The sequence below is a fragment of the Cyprinus carpio genome, chromosome B6, assembly GCF_018340385.1.
Source record: "Cyprinus carpio isolate SPL01 chromosome B6, ASM1834038v1, whole genome shotgun sequence".
In the NCBI taxonomy this organism is placed as follows: domain Eukaryota; kingdom Metazoa; phylum Chordata; class Actinopteri; order Cypriniformes; family Cyprinidae; genus Cyprinus; species Cyprinus carpio.
The window spans coordinates 21,146,041-21,158,232 of record NC_056602.1 but is presented as its reverse complement, the minus strand read 5'-3'; the positions used below and the strand labels follow the sequence as shown (position 1 = coordinate 21,158,232).

Here is a 12,192-nt window from a genome sequence, read left to right as displayed (position 1 = left end):
ACTCTTTGGTTAATTTTCATTGTGCAATCATGCTGTCCATTACCTCTTTTTTGTTTTTCGCCTCTGCAGTGCCGTGTTCACCTGGACAAATCTGCTGGTGGTGGTGGCTGAACTCTGCGGATCCGAGCAGGATGCTTTAGACCTGGTTCCTCTGGTAACCAATGTTGTTTTAGAGGAGCACCATCTGATTGTGGGTGTAGTGGTTATCGTTGACCCAGGGGTCATTCCCATAAACTCCAGAGGAGAAAAGCAGCGAATGCACTTGAGAGACTCCTTCCTGGCAGATCAGCTGGACCCCATATACGTAGCCTACAACATGTGAGTTGAGTCATGGGCGATACAAAGGCTTACCAGAAAGGTGCTATGGAGCCTGGCCTCACAACTGGGATTGGGTTCTTATACAGACTGACTTGGCCCTGTTTTTTCAGGGATAAGGTGTTATTGAACAAAAATTACAAATGTGTGAGATTACTGTCTTGGAGAAGGGATATTATAATAGAATTTCCCTTTTGCTCACTCCCTTCTCCCCCAGAAAGCGCCCCCTCCCACCCCCCCTTCAACAAAATGCCACTTACTGTCTGTCCAGTTCTTGGTCATGATTTAAATTTACTTGAATTACATAGCTGTTTTTTTTTTTATTCTACTCAAATGCATTCCTATTCTAGCACTGTCTAGCTAGTAATTTTCTTTTAATTAAAATGAGCTTAAAGCCTCAGTTTGTAAGTTTTCACCTGGGTTGTTTGATTCCAGAATTGTTGATTCTGATTCCAAATTTTTGGAATCAATGGAATCGATTCCAGGAGTCAATTCTCAGAATAAGTATAAAAGGGAGACAAAGTGAATTCTTAAAAAGTGCAATATAAACTGTAATTTATATGATTATGATCACTAGAATGAATGATAGGAGGTCTTGATGGATGCGCTACAAAAGACATAAGTCGAGGAATTATGTAGATTTAGCAATATAAATTCTGCATCTTAAATAAGTGTTGTTACAACTCTTTTGGGATGTGTATTAGTGTGCTAATCAAGTTAATGAACAGACTACGACATCATGCCTCTGAATCCCAACAGCGAAGAATGGAAGATTAGTTTCTTTTAGGATATAGCATTAAATGATTCTGAATATATACACAGAATTGATCTGCAACCCAGCTTATTAATGGTGCTGTGTGTTACAGGGCTTTAAAATGATACATTTTAGGATAGTACTGGGGTAATAGGGGTATTGATACTCCCCTGGTCATTTGTCATTCATCAGATGCTTTTGTCCAAAGCAGCTTATAGTATACAGTACTTATGACACAGACACAGTCCCTCCAGAGCAACCTGGGGTTAAGTGCCTTTCTCAAGGGCAGTATTGATTATAGGACATTTCTGTAACGCTCTGGTTCATAGAATGCCCTTACCCAGGTTAAAACCCACAGTTTCATCCACCATCGTTTTGGTTAACACACAAATGTGCTACAGTGACTGCAGCCTTCAGCTCATTTTGCTCAGTTTGCTGTCTGTTCTGGAACCATTTAGCATTTTAAATCTTACCACTGGGGCTTTAAATAAATTTCAGAAATGGAGCTATTCTGGCTACAAACTTACATATTTTAATTTGTTTTAGTTCTACAGTACACAATCTACAGCTGTTCTAGAAAAATTGCAATGTAATACCCAAAAGTATATAACTTTTTCTTCTTTTAGATTTGCAATTTGTGCAATATATATATTACACTGAAAAACTTAATTCCCTCAACCCCACAAGTTCAGCATGAGGATAATCATCCCTATTATTTTTTTTTATTATCCTTTATGCACTTTATTAGATAAATTCAGATACATTCTGTAACATGGATTATTAATATCTGTCAACAAGGGCATATGTGTAGTATTATATAAATACTTGCATTACTGAGTAGCATATGACTTATACAAAAACACATTTTTAGGGCTTAGTGCCCAGTCTAACCTCAGTACCTACATTTACAAATCACACATTCCTTGAGTTTACTTTTCAACATAAAACAGACAAGAACAAGACAAGAACATTCACCAACTGCAAACCTCATCGTCGCACTAAGCCCAAACCAAACCCAGACTGAGGTACGTATAGCTCTGTTTTTGCTCTCATCTAAAGGTGCTTATACAATTCAGGACAAGCCATTTAAACCTCTGAATGGCAAAAAAGGAATTCAGGCATCTGTACAATAAAATAAAACAACTGTAAAATAACACGACTCTGTACAAGCAAGCCCCTTGTGAACACCTAACTGTACAAAGGCATCGATTTTACATGTTTGGCAAAGGATCTTTAAAGGACAGTTGCTGTCTCCTGTACTATAGACATTTTTACTAGGAATGACTAACTTCTTGTAAAATTATTGCTTGTGTACAGATGTGAAATTCTACTGTACTGTAAGTTAGTTGCTGTATTCTGTCAGATTTTTGGATTAATATTAACTACTGTCATTGACATCCCTTCGTAGCTGAGTGGGGGTTGAAGACTTGTAAATAGCTCGCTCTGTTTCTGTTTTTTCTTTTCTGGCTGATCAGAAATGTGATGGGTTGAAGTCTGTCTGTCATGCATTTCTATTTAGAATTCAGATTCAGAAATCTTACGGTATGTACAAGCCTTTAAGATGTAAGCATGATAAAGTCAAGCATTGTGGGGGCTTGAAAGACTATTTTCAGAGTCCTTACACAACTGACCACTACAGTATGTTAGCCTGAGCTCATTCTGGGGTTGTACTGTATATGTATGCGTATGTATGGTCACTGCGTTGAAAAGTCATGTGTTTGCTGATGAGTTCCACAATACCTTTTCCCAAATCAGAGACGCTGTCATGAAATGTATTCTTTCATACTCACTGTCAGAGCTGAGCTTATGTGATGAAAGCACAAGCGAGTGAATGAGCTTTTTACATGAGGCATTCAGGGAAATAGTGCTTTCCAGGATGGAGAGGATATTCATTTATAAATATTCACTTTCACGTTTGGCAATGATTTTGTTCTTTAAATAAAAATGATTTATTTGTCATTTACATAAGTGTTAACCAAGTCTTAATATGGACAAGAAACAAAACAAAGAAGACAATTAGACAAAGTCGGTTCAGTTAATTGATAATCTGTTGTGCCAGCTGAGTGCTGGAAACAAAAGAAATGTTTTGCACACTATGCAACCAGCTGCAGTTACAAAGGACACATCCGGCAAAGCAACGTGCACACTTCACCACTATACAAGAAATAAAATACAGATTATTTGCTTGCTATGAAATGAGAACATGCAACAATAACTTGACTTTTTTTTGTTTAGGCAATGCATATTACTTTTCTGTGTTGATTAAAACTTTGTTCAATTCTCATAGCATTTTTAATTACAAGACTAAGAGATCACATTCCAATTATAAGATTGTGATACGATTTCTTTTAGTCATTCATGGATATAAATGAAAGTCGTGATTATGCAAGCAAGCATTTTCCTGTTGGTTCACATCTTTCTTTTTTGTACATTGGTTATTGTAACTGTTTTATACTCCAATGAAAACCACGAAAAAAATAATAAAAGGCTTTTATTTTGCATCTCTGAAGGTTTTTTTTTATATCTGCATCTATCTATCTATCTATCTATCTATCTGGACTTTTAGTTAAAGTGGCCAACACAATGCTTTAATATCCCAATTGTCTGGAGAAAAAAGTTTGTTTCTCAGTAAAATATGTGTCATAAAATAATTCATTATAAAATTATTTAATTTGAATTTAATTATTTACATTTAGATTATTATTATTTTTTTATTTTTTTTGTGAACATAGTATTTGCCAAGCAGAATACAGAAATTCATAAAATTGCATTCGTTTCATTCATGTCCCCAGACCTCTTTTACGTTTCAGTGATATTGACCAATCACAAAGCTTAATACATATTTACGTAAAACGTCCTTCTATGGGGCGGCGCTTACTGCGGCCTTTAGAGAAAATAAACCTCAAGCCATCTAGATTTTTCAATGGAAACCGCCCAGGTTTATTATATGTATTTTTAAATATTTACTTTACAAATTATATCTCGAATCCTGGCATCTCTATAGACGTCGTTATTGTTTCCAGGAGCGGTTCAAAAGGATTGAAGGTAATGCGTTGCTTTTGTTCTGTACCCTTCCTCCTCTGGCGCTGCAGTCATGGCGCCCGTCCGCTCGGTTGTAGCACTCGTTACGGGAAGGTGTTTTAATGGCTCCCCGTATCGCTGACGTCTATTGACGCGGGCATCTGCGTGCCAGTGACTCGCTTGGAACTTTCTGCAGAGCGCGGCATAAAGTCGCCCACAGGCTTCACAACACACCGCAGCGGTTTGCTTTATTTAGAGATGCGCTTTTGATCAGGATCTCATGGGGGAATAAGACTTTAAAACGCTAACAATCGTGAAATATTTGCAACATCGCTTTAAAAAAAATTTTTAAAAAACTAACAATTTTTGGTTATTTAGATTTTGTGTTAGGTGTTGTTAGTAGAAACAAGCCCGCTTATAAATACGAATCTTATGTATTTTGACAGATAATTCCTAAAATGAAATCATAGATAGTTGTCTATTTTTATTTAGCATGTTAACTTTAGCTGCTGTAGCTTTAGATTTTTTTTGTTTTAAACGTGGACTTTTAACAGACAATATTATCGAAAATGTTGAATCAGCATGTCAGTATAGCTCGCAATGTTATTATGGCTTTATTAAAATAGAAATGATTCCGATATTGCTTGTTTTTTCGAGGACTGTGCGTATTTGATGGGCGTTATTTAGCATCCGGTTCTGCATGATGTGCTGTTAATAACAACACTACACAGCTCCATCTGATTTACTACTGCAGGAGGAGTTGTGTCTTTCATGTTAAGCAGTCTTTGTTTTGTTTTTTTCCCATTACATTGTAACTTTATTTTCCATTTATTCCATTTATTTCCATTAAACGTGATTTTACTGGAATCAAATCATAAATGAGGTTCAGCAATAATGTGTAGAAAGCAACCCACAAGAACAGTGTAAGTGTGTGTGGTGGAGCTGAAGGTACTGACTCAAGGTTGGGGTAAAATGGAAACTGTGACTAAATCAAGGCTTTTGACTGTTAGCCTGGGGTGACCACAGAACTATCTCAGCACACGCACCCCGCACCCCCCCCCCCCCACCCCCAGTCACACACACACCCGACCATCCTGTAAGAATTTGTTTGAACTGAATGTATTATTATGAATTATTATGTTTTTTGTTGGTCTGCATAATTTTGAATTATTAATTATTTAATTTAATTTTTACAAGTAATTTTTCATTTATATATTTTTACACACATATGTGTATTTTATTTTTTATTAGAAATTCAAATTTTAAGTGTTTTTTTATTATTATATGAAATATTAAAAGGTTAGTTCACCCAAAAACTAAAATTAGCCTGCGTTTTACTCATTCTCAAGTCATCCTAGGTATATGTCTTTCTTCTTTCAGACAAATCCAATCGGAGTAATATAAAAATTTGTCCTGGCACTTCTAAGCTCTGTCATTGTAGTGGGCGGCTGTTTCTGTTCAACAGTCCAAAACACGTTAAATAAAGCGCACATCCAAAATAAAATGGAATAAAAGGGAATTTGTTTCCATTAAACAAATTATTAAAAAATATATATTACCAAACAGTTATTTGCAAGACTTTAAAATGTATGTAAATGATCGAATATTTAAGATATTTCAGAAATGTGAGGAAATTGTGATTGAAATAACCTAGACATTAATATATTAAGTATTATTATGACCAACTCTAAAAATAACTGGTTATAAATTGTTTTAAGTAATCTCTGTAAACAGTACATTCTAGTAATCACAGAACGTGAAAATTAAAAAATTGTGGAAGATCTGTATATGAAAGTGAAAGTGAAAAAAGTGAAAGTGACGTGACATGCAGCCAAGTATGGTAACCGATACTCAGAATTTGTGGTCTGCATTTAACCCATCTAAAGTGCACACACACAGCAGTGAATACACACACACCCTGGACACACACCTGGAGCAGTGGGCAGCCATTTATGCTGCAGCGCCCGGGGAGCAGTTGGGGGTTTGGTGCCTTGCTCAAGGGTACCTCAGTCGTGGTATTGCCGGCCCGAGACTCGAACCCACAACCTTAGGGTTAGGCCACGACTTCCCCACTATACAAGTACTGGTACATGGAAAGCATCACATCTACATTAAATATTGACCAAAATCTGTCTCATTGTTGATTTGCAGTGCCAATGGAGGAGGTCCAGCAGAATAACAGTAATGGCTCTGATCAAACAGTTGCCATCCCCACAACTATAACTGCCTCTCACATATCACAGATAGCACAGGTACTGTTCATGTATGTACTTATGTACATTTATTTGCATGATGTATATACATTTACATGTTGTGTGACTGAGCATTTGTTTAAAAAAGAACAACAGCAAAATTGCTTGTTTCATGTTATGATTATCGTGTACAAAGATGTCTCTGGGTGGGAATCCAGTGGCTGTGGTTCAGCTGCCCAGCGGTCAGTTCCAGGTTCAAGGTGTGATTCAGTCAGCGCAGTCATCGGTTATCCAGTCTCCACCAGCACAAGCACAGGTAATGTGCAGACGTGCATACAGTGATCTTAAACTTCCTGATCTTTAAAACTTCTGAATGCTTTTACTTCAGGTTGAAATCAATTACATGTTTCCCCTCCAGTCAAACAATGTTTCCTATTAGGGCCAAGGATCTGACAGCGATGATTCTCAGGAATCAAGTGACAGCGGAGCATCTAACCAGAAGTCAAGAGAGATCTTGGCTCGGCGACCATCCTACAGGTAAAAAAAGCAAGGGGCAAATAATTTATGAGTCTGCTGGACCTCAAAATTACATGGATTCTTTAATTACTTCTAAAGCTGGCATCCAACTAGCCTTCATTTGCATAGTTTTTGGAGAATCAGAGGGATTGCTCTTGCAGACCCCCTGACCACATGTAGCAAGTTTGAATTTATCAAAGCCAGTCATTGAGGTGGACGCTCATGGCCTTGGCAGTGACCACAGCAAACAGCTTTTCACACTGAAGAACTTGATCTGCTCCAAAATATTCCCTCAGTAAATGCACAGCTCACAAAACTCATTATTCATGGTGATTGTGTAACCAAGCAGTTTCTCCCAAGCATGCTTCTCCTGCACTTTAAAGGTGCTATAGAATGCAAAAATCACTTTTATGAGGTGATTGAACATTTGTGTGGCCGCAGTATGTGAAAACAGCCAGCCTACAATGGTAAAAATTCACTCTGTCATTGTTTTATAATCCAAAAAAAATCATAAACCGTCTCTCCACACTAGCAGTTCCAGACTATGACGTCATACTCGGTGAAAGTCCCGCCCATTTGTGACGCTCTCTGCCCTATTAGCATATACACAGGCCTGAGTGAGAAGCAGCGGTCCCCTTTTTATGTTTACTTGCTGTTGCTGCTGGAGGTACAATGTCAACGCCAAAGAGCCATTAAAAGTGTCGTGTGTTGGGATGCACCAGCGAACATAGGAGTTTCCATAGACTGCATTTGGAAGCAATGTTGAGGATCAGTAACACAGTCATAACCAGTTAAACCATAACACCGGTATGAGCATGAGCTCTTATGGATCCACACTCTTCTGAGAAGGGAGGCGGGAGCATCAGCTCATTTTCATTTAAAGGGGACATACACATTAACAGCGCGTTTTGTCTCATACACTAAAAGTGGCAATTTCAACAAGCTATAAAAAATTATCTGTGGGGTATTTTGAGATAAAACTTCACATACACACTCTGAGGACGAACAATTTAAAATATTGTATGAGAAAGCGAAGACAAGACATTTTTAAAGTTGCCATGTGACCACTTTTCTTCTATTGTGTTTTATATCTGAGTGAAATGGCTTCTCGAATTAGAAAAAAATGTAGCATTTAATTTGATTTTGTTTTTCTGGAATTGATTGAGATTGCAATATTTGCAAACAACAATAGCCAGGTTTCCATCCACATATTATTTTTTTGTGAAAAAATATTAAGCGCTTGAAATATTTGAACAATATAGCTGATGGAAATGCCATTTATTGATAAAAATCTTTTTCCATTTAACTTTACCACATAAATTATATATCGATACTTCAAATGTCGCAAAAATTTGTTTGGAAAACAGTTTTTGTCAAGAAAAGGGGCTTTAACGCAAATAAATGTGTTGTCACATGACAGAATTAGCCTATAGGCAGCATCTGTGTTTGTGCTGCCCACGTTAAAGCACCGTTTCCCTGTAGTTCAAAAGCGCATTAAATCATATTCATATTATTAGATTGACGAGTTACCTCTTAAACATACATATTTTAATTTGATGTTCCTTTAGTACGTTGAAAGTTAAAATTGATTAATTTTGTTCTGAAGATCTTGTTTTACGTGAATATTGGAACAATAAGTACAACATTTTATATGTATTTGTTTTGGCTTGTTAGTAGCTTCTTATATTTTTATTCTTGTTTTGTTCTTAGTATACCGTTCTTCCGGTAAATTTAAAGGATTTCTTCTGAAATGAGGAAAAATAAAATGGCATGTTTTTTTAAATATGTTTGGCTGACTGTATTTTAATATGAAAATGAACAGGCTGCATTGTCGAGTTAATAATGCTTAACTGTGTGCGGGAGGCACAGGCGCGATCTTCGTTTTGCCCTCCAGGTGGGCGTTCCTATGAGTGTGTGACGTCAAGTGAAAACTATTAATAGGCTATATAATAAAGTTTTGTTTCAAATGGATGAAGAACAGGCTACTACCTTATATAATTAACGCAGTATATGTGAAATTATGTATGGAAATAGCTCAAGGGCAATTTTTTTTGCGATACACCAAAACTTATGCCACAATTCGTTTTTTTTTTTTTTTTTTTTTTTATAGGGATGATGTCATTGCGCACACCATTTAATCGATAAAAGGCCAGTTGGATGGAAACAGGCTGTAGACAGCAAAGTTTTTTTTACACATATTCTCTTTGTCGTTAACAAAACTATGGATGGAAACTTGGCTAATGATACATGACAGGCTGCTGTAGATTATTGCCCAGTGCATCATTTACAATTTTCTAATGCAGCATAAATTAATTTTTTTACATTTAACCACATCCTTAAAAAGTTGATTTTTGACTCATTTAGAAAACGAGATGAGCAATGATTGACACTGACGTTTCCTTTACACAGAACTGCCTCTCATACTGTGGAATGAGGAGTGCCAGAACCAGCATATTTCACCCATTGTTTAAAAAAAATCTTTGTGTAGATTTTAGGTTTTTCTTCTGGATATTTTTGTGCTCCATTTCATGTGTCCTTAATTCTACACAAACACAACCTTAGTACGGATTTGCGTAAATGGAATAAAATTACAGTTTACAACATATTCAGATAGAAAACTTTACTAATTCGTTCCCTCAATGTACTAAAATGTGCACATGATTACTATTGCATTCCCTCGATTTGCTAAATCGTGCGCACGATTTAGCAAATCGAGGGAACACAATAGTAATTGATGCATGTTTTAGTACATTGAGGGAACGAATTAGTAAATCGTGCACACAATTTATTTATTTTTTCTTGCATGTCATGTATGGGTCTCCGTACCTTAGTTAGAGGAAAGTAAAAAGCAATATTTGCCAAACTCCAGGCACATCTCTTGCACAAAACCAAAATTTAGACACACACAAAAACTTTCTGTTCCTTTTCGCGTTTCAGGAAGATTCTAAATGATCTATCAGCTGAGGAAATGGCGACTCAGAATGAGGGAGAAGAGGAAATCTCCACCTCCTCTGCCATAACAAGCGTCTCACTCCCTACCCCAATCTACCAGACAAGCACTGGCCAATATAGTAAGCCAAGCCAGAATGTTATTTGAATACAATGGGTTTTGTGCAGTACGGAATGCATCATGTGGTAACTTCCTATATATTTTGCAACAGAAATGAAGCAAATGGTTGCCTAAGCCATGCAGTTTGTTGTTTATACAAACTTGATTTTTCTTATTATTTTACAGCATGAACTAAAGCACAGTTGTAATAAGCAATTGCATAATATTATACCATAAACCATCCATCACAGTTTTGTTTTCTCCTTTGCAGTTGCGATTTCATCCAATGGCTCTCTGCAGCTGGCCAGTGCTGGTTCAGAGGGTGTGCAAGGCCTGCAGACTCTCACCATGACCAACTCGAACCCAAGCCAGCCAACTATCCTGCAATATGCTCAGACTGCTGATGGACAACAGATTCTGCTGCCTAGTAATCAAGTGGTGCTCCAAGGTTGGCACACAAGGGCAAAATGACCTTTTCATTTGGCAATCAGCTGGGATTGTTGCTTTAGTAGGTGTCGGACACACTCTGGCTGTGATACTGTGTTATAGGTGCAGGGGGAGAAATGCAAACTTATCAGATCCGCTCTTCTTCCTCCTCGCTGCCTCAGACCGTCGTCATGACATCACCCGTTATCGGCTCTCAGGGCAAAAGCGATGACCCGCAAATGAAGAGAGAGATACGCCTGGCAAAGAACAGGTGGGTGTATTTGAGCGAAAGAGGATTGGTTCGTTTTGCGAGATGAAATTGGTTGGTGATGTACAATGTCCTGTGGTTGTTTTCATATGGGTTGTTTTTATTGCATTGTAAGCCTAACTGCATTTTTTGTGTAATTGCAAATCTCTGTGTGCAGGGAGGCCGCCAGAGAGTGCCGCAGAAAGAAAAAGGAGTATGTAAAGTGTTTGGAGAACCGTGTGGCTGTCCTGGAGAATCAGAACAAGACTCTTATCGAGGAGCTCAAGACATTAAAGGACCTGTACTGTGTTAAAACTGGCTAGTGGGACATCCATCCAATCATGCTAATGGGACTTTGCTGGCAGACCTGTCTGCCTACGTGCTTATACAAACACAGACACAGGGACTTTTTTTTGGCATGGGGGATGCATTTAATCCTCATGTCAAATGCTTGTTTTTATACAACTCATTTTTAACTAATAGCCTAAGAACGATTGACCAGAAACAACAGCAACTGTTATGCTTTTCAGGATTGAAAGAGGGATACGCTTTTCCATTAACATATTTTTATTTGCAGTCAACAGATGTTTATATTTGTGTATGTTATCTTGTGCTAGCATTGGCACGTCTACACTGGGAGATCTCACTTTATTCTTGACCCATTTGGTTTCCAGGGAATATTGAATGTTAATTTTATTTGAAGTGCTAGCTGAATTTTGATATATCCAGATAGAAGACTGGTATTTTTTACACCTTGTGTCAGATTCGCTTGTACGTATGAAAATTGTAATCCGATTGTGTTTTTCATGCTGCCATGTTCTTTAAATTTTTGCCATTTCCCCCTTCTTTGGAAGCTCTTGTATTCTTATCCCCATTCCATATTTTATTTGAATGAGTTTTAGTGAGAGGTTTTCTACAGAGACTGAGCAGAATTTAAGGTGAGGACTTTCAGCTTTATTATTACAGGTAACATGAAATAGTGGTAAACTCATTTAAGCCTTATTCTGGATTGATAGACTAATATTATATAGACTTCAAACCCATGTCCTTTCTAGTCCAGGTCTTTGTAATATGTCTGATTGGTCTTCAAGCCATATACACACTTGGGTTGGGACCGTTGTTGGTTTTAGCTGAGTAATAGGCCTGAGGCTTACCACTGTTTATAAGTCAAGCTGTTACAAGACAATCGAATCAGGGAGTATACGATGAAAAAAAATCCTGGTGTCACTTGTTTTTCCTAAAGTGAATCTAAATAAATATTTTTTCAGCCTTTGTTTTTCTCTCTTTCAGTTTTAGTGTTGTTTTGTTGCTTGCCTGATTTTTGGCTCAGAGGACCTTGGAAAAACTCCACTCAGTATATTTGGGAAAATGTAATAAAATAATTATAGCTTTTATTTATTTATTACATAATTTAAAAATTCAATTTCCAGGCTTTGGAAAAGTACGAAAACAATACAAAGTCAAAGAAATTTCTGTAGTGAAAAAGTGCATAACTTCAGATAATCAGCTATACATATGTTGGAAAGGAAGAGTCTCAATTTAAATTTGGAGGATGCAAGATGGTCTTTTTGAGTATTTAGCTAATGCCATAGTATTATAACAAGTATGGAAGTAGGAAGGAAAAAGTATTAAAGTATGCTTAATTTCTTTAAAAGTGTTACTTTGTATGACA

The 12,192-nt window shown here is 37.1% G+C and overlaps 2 protein-coding genes across 6 annotated transcripts in view; both read left to right on the top strand.

Moving 5' to 3' along the window:
- The window catches only part of dip2bb (disco-interacting protein 2 homolog Bb), a 32,837-nt gene extending 29,267 nt beyond the window's left edge, over nt 1-3,570 (top strand). For all 5 annotated transcript variants that reach the window (XM_042726184.1, XM_042726186.1, XM_042726187.1 and 2 more), the window contains one exon: nt 70-3,570. In XM_042726184.1, the coding sequence (XP_042582118.1) occupies nt 70-322 (253 nt within the window). In that variant the 3' untranslated portion in view covers nt 323-3,570. The remainder of the gene's footprint in view (nt 1-69) is intronic.
- A 356-nt stretch (nt 3,571-3,926) lies between these two features.
- On the top strand, nt 3,927-11,792 carry atf1 (activating transcription factor 1). The gene is made up of 8 exons (XM_042726189.1): nt 3,927-4,114; nt 6,242-6,342; nt 6,479-6,598; nt 6,722-6,819; nt 9,736-9,869; nt 10,119-10,295; nt 10,397-10,544; nt 10,699-11,792. The coding sequence occupies exons 2-8, from the start codon at nt 6,247-6,249 to the stop codon at nt 10,841-10,843; spliced, it is 918 nt and encodes a 305-aa protein (XP_042582123.1). The 5' UTR covers nt 3,927-4,114; nt 6,242-6,246; the 3' UTR covers nt 10,844-11,792.
- Nucleotides 11,793-12,192: the final 400 nt, after the last annotated feature.

Coding starts and splice junctions, on each gene's coding strand:
- atf1 (XM_042726189.1), top strand. CDS start 6,247: ATGGAGGAGGTCCAGCAGAATAACAGTAATGGCTCTGATCAAACAGTT. Junction 6,599..6,721: donor CTCCACCAGCACAAGCACAG/GTAATGTGCAGA, acceptor GTTTCCTATTAG/GGCCAAGGATCTGACAGCGA. Junction 10,296..10,396: donor TAATCAAGTGGTGCTCCAAG/GTTGGCACACAA, acceptor ACTGTGTTATAG/GTGCAGGGGGAGAAATGCAA.